General features: G+C 57.9%; 1 protein-coding gene across 1 annotated transcript in view; it reads right to left on the reverse strand.

Annotated features, from left to right (window-relative positions):
• The window catches only part of NGEF (neuronal guanine nucleotide exchange factor), a 49,969-nt gene extending 45,003 nt beyond the window's left edge, over window positions 1–4,966 (reverse strand). Inside the window, exons 1-2 of the mRNA XM_031651716.1 lie at window positions 4,686–4,966; window positions 3,840–3,982 (exon numbers count right to left, since the gene is read on the reverse strand). Of these exons, the coding sequence (XP_031507576.1) occupies window positions 3,840–3,982; window positions 4,686–4,792 (250 nt within the window). The 5' untranslated portion in view covers window positions 4,793–4,966. The remainder of the gene's footprint in view (window positions 1–3,839; window positions 3,983–4,685) is intronic.
• Window positions 4,967–6,000: the final 1,034 nt, after the last annotated feature.

A 6,000-nucleotide genomic window follows, 5' to 3' on the forward strand; every position in this document is an offset into this window, starting at 1 on the left:
GTGCTATAGTCGGTAAATCATGGGTGAATACTATCTTGAACATCTCACTGTGATACATATGCTGAACAAAGACAAAAATATCAGCATTGTGGGTAGCTGGGTTGAAAATAATAGTTCTTAAGTCACCCCATGGCAGACGCTGTTGACTGCCTCTCCCGCACCCCCTCGCGCCCCTCTCCCCGGTTGTAAGGGGAGGGCCTCTGTTTGGGTGCTGACCCAATCTGTGCTCGGAGAAGTGAGTAAAGACTGACTGATCAAAACCTACCATAAGGTCGGGGGCAGTGGCTCACACCTGTAATCCTAGCACTTTGGGAGGCCAACGCGGGCAGATCACTTGAGGTCAGGAGTTCGAGACCAGCCTGGGCAACATGGAGAAATCCTATCTCTACTAAAAATACAAAAATCAGCCAGGTGTGGTGGCAGGCACCTGTAATCCCAGCTACTCGGGAGGCTGAGGCAGGAGAATCACTTGAATCCAGGGGGCGGAGGTTGCAATGAACCAAGATTGTGCCACTTCACACCAGCCTGGGCCAAAGAGCGAAAACCTACCAGGATAGTTCCTTGCCCCTTGCTAGTGGTGGGTTAGACACAGGCATGAGGCATAGCCTGGCTGCAGTGGTGTGAGTGCTGGTGTCCCCCTAGATTCATACGTTGGAACCTAATACCCAGTGTGAGAGTTTTAAGAGATGGAGCCTTTGGAAAGTGACTAAGACATGAGGGCACTGCCTCTGTGAGAGGGATTCATGCCCTCCCTTATAAAAGAGGTGGATAGGGCCAGGCAGAGTGGCTCATGCCTGTAATTCCAGCACTTTGGGAGGCTGAGGTGGGTGGATCACGAGGTCAGGAGTTTGAGACCAGCTTGGACAACATGGCAAAACCTCATCTTTACTAAAAATACAAAAATTAGCTGGGTGTATTGGCAGGCGCCTATAATCCCAGCTACTCAGGAAGCTGAGGTAGGAGAATCGCTTGAACACAGGAGGGGGAGGCTGCAGTGAGCAGAGATTGCGCTACTGTACTCCAGTCCGGGTGACAGAGCAAGGCTCCGTCCCCAAAATAAATAAATAAATAATTTTTAAAAAAGCGGTGGAAGGGAGCTGCCTGGCCCCTTCCGTCCTGTAAGGATGCACCAAAGAAGGCATCATTTTTGAAGCAGAGAGAGCCAGCCCTCAGCAGATGCTGAATCTGTTGGCACCATGATCTTGGACTTCCCAGCCTCCAGAACCGTAAGAAATAAACTTCTGTTATTTATAAGCCATTCTGTATACGGTATCTTGTTACAGCAACCGGAACTGATTAAGATACTGGTCAAGGAGAGTAAGGGCACATCTTCTAAAGGCTTGTCAAAAAGCTGTCCCTCCCCTACAGACACTTGAAGACAAACTGCCCTTCCTGTTTCACACATGGCTCCCTGAGGATGTGATGCCTGGAGCTATGGCAGCCATCTTGTAACATAAGGCCCACCTGGAGGAGGCAAGCAGCCAGGTGACTGTTTGGCTGCATGAACCAACTCTGGGACTTCCTACCTTTGGACTCATTAACTGAGATGGGGCATTTTGTTGTTTAAGATCACTTTTTGTTAGATATTGTTACCTGCAGACAAAGACTGTCAATACAAGTAACCTTAGAGTCTTCTCAAAACTTTATACTTTTTTCTGCGGTATTGAGAATACAAATTTAGACACCAATGTTTCTGGAGTTATGGTGTTAGACAGTTACCTGATACAGTGTGTAACCATTTCTCATAACCTTTCATTTTTATTTGCCTTAAATTCAGATTACAAAACGAGTAAGTTTTCTTTACCTGAGAAACTATACTAACATATTAAATTTCTGTAGTCAACGTACTGTCAATAGATCATGCTTTCCTATTTTATATATTTTATATATTGTACATTTAGTTGGCAACATTTTAAATGGAAATAAACTTTACCTGTAAAGGTTTGCGCTTGGAATTACCTCCAAGTGGAACTGAAGACTCCCACTTTTCTTCCCCCTTAATCAGCTTTAGGAAGCTGCCGTCCTTTCCTAACACTTGGCAAAGAATTGCTGAACTCACAGAGCTGAAGGCAGCTAGATTGTTGCAGGGATCTGTTTAGCACAGACCTCAAGTCTATGACAGAGGTGAGAAGAGGGCAGGGACAGCCCTGGGCTGTCAATCAACACATCTGTTGAGCTACTATGGGTCAGGCCCAGGAGCCAGGAAAAGACATTCACCATGACAGCAGCAGACACCTGCAGGAGGTAGCGGGAGGAACATCAGAGGCCCTGCTGCTTCCCAGTTGAGCACAGTGACGCCCCAGGCGACCAGGCACTAGAGCTCAGGACCCTGCCTGCCAGCTTCGGACTTCTGCCACCGGCCCAGCAGGTTCAGCCGTCTCCAAGAAAGATAGCTCCACACACCCATAGTGCAGAAGGGAGGCGCGATCTCCTCCCCAACCTGGATGTTCTTCCTGGTCATGACACTGATCTTAGCAGAAGAGGAGTCCTTTCAAGAGGGTGGAGGTCAAAGTCTACAGTGTATGCTAAGTCAGATGTGACAGCGTGGCAGAGCTGGGAGAAAGGGGTTGTCAGGGGCCTTTGTTTTAAAATAAAGATTTTCTAATTGGCATCAGTTTCAGATCAGACCTTCTCCATTCCCCCAGCAAACAAAAGGAAAAGCTGCCACCGCCACCACCACCACCACCCAGCCTGACACGTGGAGGGGGCCCACTGGGAACAAAATTCCTGGAGTCAGCGCGGCTTAACAGCATGCAGTGTGCGCTCCACCCCCTCAGCTTCGCAAGGGCTGAGCTCCTCTCTGGGCTCAGTTTAGAAAGATCCTTGCTAGGGAAGAGTGGGCTGCCCGGGAAAGGACTCCCAAGCACGGGGTCTCCTGTGGCGATGGAAGCTCCACTTCCCCACTGGAGACACGTTGTGTCTGTCCAAGCATTTCGGACTGGAGGACAGTAATTATACATTTAGTGAAGAAATCTTCCAAACCTAGAATTTTTGTTTAACAGATAGACTGTTGGCTGCTCTGACAACAATGAAGAACCAAAAGACTTTCTAAGCAGCCGGAACCATTTTCAGAGTAAGGGAGCCTATATTATTCATTCCCGGGTGCCTCTCGTGACGACATGAGAACTAGCTTGATGTCACTAGTGATTTTTTTAAATGCAAGTATTAAAGTTCTTGGGTCACTATTGAATCCATTTTTCCCTATTCACAGCGCTTCAGGTGCAGTTATGTAGCAGTTGGACCACACAGGCTGAGCCTCGGCTTATTCCTGGAGAGGCTTCCCTTCCTAAGCCAAGGGCCTCTGGGGCTCTTGCTTCCTCCCCGCTTCGCCTTTCCTTCCCCTGTGCAAAGTTGGCCACCGCCTCCTCTTCTTGAATTGCACCAGGCTTTTCCCAGAACCCCTCCACCCCCTTCACATACCTCCCCCTCTAGCCCAACTCTGCTCCCAGCAGCCAGTTTGGCTCCCAGGTCTTCCCTGATGGGGGATAGTGGAGTCCTCCCCACTACACAGCTCAGCAGTGCTGCTTCATCCCTTCTTTCTGGCAGGAGTGATAAGGGGTCAGAGAGTCCTCCCACCAGACAAGAGCTGGGTAAACAGACCTCTCCGCAGAGAGCAGGACAGAAATGTTCGCTAAAGCCCCCTTGTGCAGCGCTATTAAAATGCAGCAGTTTTGCCTGCGGAACCATTTAGAGCCAAACATGTCAAAAGCTTTCCTTACCTATGTCAGACGCATTCCTTCGTATGAAACACAACGGCTTCCCATGAGCAGGAGGACCCTGAGAGTCCTCCAGGGACCCGCGTTTCCCAAATAAAGCCCGGCTACCACGAAGACACCCACCTATTTGTTCAATGAGGTTTCTCCAGGAGTCGGCGGGAATGGGGTGGATCATCCGCAGGGCCTCGGTGAGCGTGGTGGGGCTGTCAGCCAGGGCCGGCCACTCCTCGGGCGTGGCCCCATTTCCCGGGGTGGAGGACGACTCGCTGCCAGAGAGGGAGGACAGCGGCTGGTTATTTTTAAGCGAGGATTCACCTCGGCTGGCTCGCGAGGGGCGTGGGCACAGGCGGCTGCTGGCCAGCCGGACCTTACCCGGGACCGTCCAGGGGCAGCGACCACAGCCGCCGCAGCCCCTCCAGGCCAGGCGGGCCCCAAAAGCCCTTTTTGTCACCGCACCAGGGCGCGACTGGGTGATTCATTTCCACACATGCCCGCCCAAACCTCCATGGTTTTGGAGCTCCCGGGCAGGCGGTGGAAACTTGGCGCACCGTGCCCACTCTCCGGCGCCGCTCCGACAGCCCGACGGGTCCCGCGGCCAGGAAGCCACCCGGCGTCCCTCGCCGTCCCTCGGTTCCCGGTCCCTTTCGGATTCCGATCCTCCCGTCCCCAGGCCACGCGGCACGGAAAGGGGATGCCGAGCGGGACGCGCACGACCAGGGCGCCCGGGACGAGGGCGCTGGAGGAGACTCCGGGCAGGGACCGGGGTCCCAGGGGCCCGGGTCGGGGCTCATCACCCACCCGATGGGGTACGGGCCCGACGAGGCCCGGGGGTGGGAGCGGGGGCGGCGGGGGCCCGCGACGGGGGAGTGGGGATAGGCCTCGCAGGGGGTGCCCGGGACCCGGGGCGCAAGCTGGTAAGGAGGCACGCGGGGGCGGCGCGCCGGGGCCGGGACGGGCGCCTGTCCTCACCTGCCGGGCAGGTGTCCCGCCGCCGAGTCGCGCGCGTCGCTTTCCGAGGTGGAACTGTCGTGGTCCACGGCGCAGGCGGCGCTGAAGGCAGCGGCCAGCAGCTCCATGGGGCCGGCGGCGGGGCGGGTGCGGGGGCCTGGTTGGGGGCCACGCCGGGGCCAGGGGCTGAGTCAGGGGCGACAAGCGGGCTGCGGAGCGGGGTCGCAGCGCGCGCGGCTCGACCGGAGCTGCCGCCGCCGCCACCACCGCTGCCGAGCACTCCCGCGGGCGGGCGCGCGCCTGGAGGCTCCCGGGGTTTGCCCACGGCAGCAGGGAGGCGGAGGGGCGCGCGGCGGGGCAGGGGCGGGCCGGGCGGCGGCAGTGGCGGGGGCGCCCGGGCTGGGCGCGACCCGGCCCCGCGGGCGCCGACTGCGGGTCGGGGCTTCCCGCGGGCCCTCGCACCTTCCTCCCCTCGCCGCTGTGCCCCGACCCGGAGAGGGGCAGAGCTGTGGGGGCCCAGGAGCTGCGCCTTTGCCTGCCCGCTCCCTCCTCGCGGCGGGGCGTGCCTGGAAGGGGCGGGCGAGGCCACCCTCGGCCCCCCAGTCCCCTCAGACCTCCTCCTTGCCCAAGCCGGGCACCCCCTGCGGTCTCCCGCAGGGTCGCAGCTCGGTGACCGGCTCTGGAGCTTCGAGCCTGGCCTCGGGGAATGTGTCCCCGCTGGAGGGGGTCTCCGTCTTGTCTCTGCTCCAGGCGGAGACTGGGGTCTCAGGGGCTCCATGCAAGGCCGCTCCTGAGCCTCTCGGTGGGGAGGGGGCCAGCCCGGAGGTCTCTCCCGGGCGAGTCTGGTCGCACGACGAGCTACCCTGAGCTACGCATGACCCTGGCGGGTCCGGGGTGGGTTTGGGGGCACGAGAGGAGGAGAAACCAAGTGCCCGAAACCTCTGCCGGGTTGCCCTGCCCGGTGACATCGACTCCTGGACTCTGCGCCTTCGCGTTAGCTGGGTCAGTATGCTCGCGGATCAGAAAGAGCAGAAAGGCCAGCTGGAAGAGCGAGGCCTGGAGGTGCCTGCGGACCGAGCCAAGCCGCCCTCTGCTTAGGGATCATGCTGTCTGCTCAGGTGTGGCGAGGACATCTAACAAGATGCCCCCTCCACCCCGCCCCGCCGCCCAAAGGCCCCTGGCACGCTGCCCCGGTGTCCTTTTCCGGAGGCCTGCCGGCTCACCTGGGTGGGCCCTTGGGTGACCGCGGCCTGCGCCTGCAGCCGGGCCCCGTCCTGTTTACGCCCCGAGGGGCAGGGGTGGAGTGTGGAGGATAGTCCCCTGCAGGCTCCACCCA

The sequence above is a fragment of the Papio anubis genome, chromosome 10, assembly GCF_008728515.1.
Source record: "Papio anubis isolate 15944 chromosome 10, Panubis1.0, whole genome shotgun sequence".
In the NCBI taxonomy this organism is placed as follows: domain Eukaryota; kingdom Metazoa; phylum Chordata; class Mammalia; order Primates; family Cercopithecidae; genus Papio; species Papio anubis.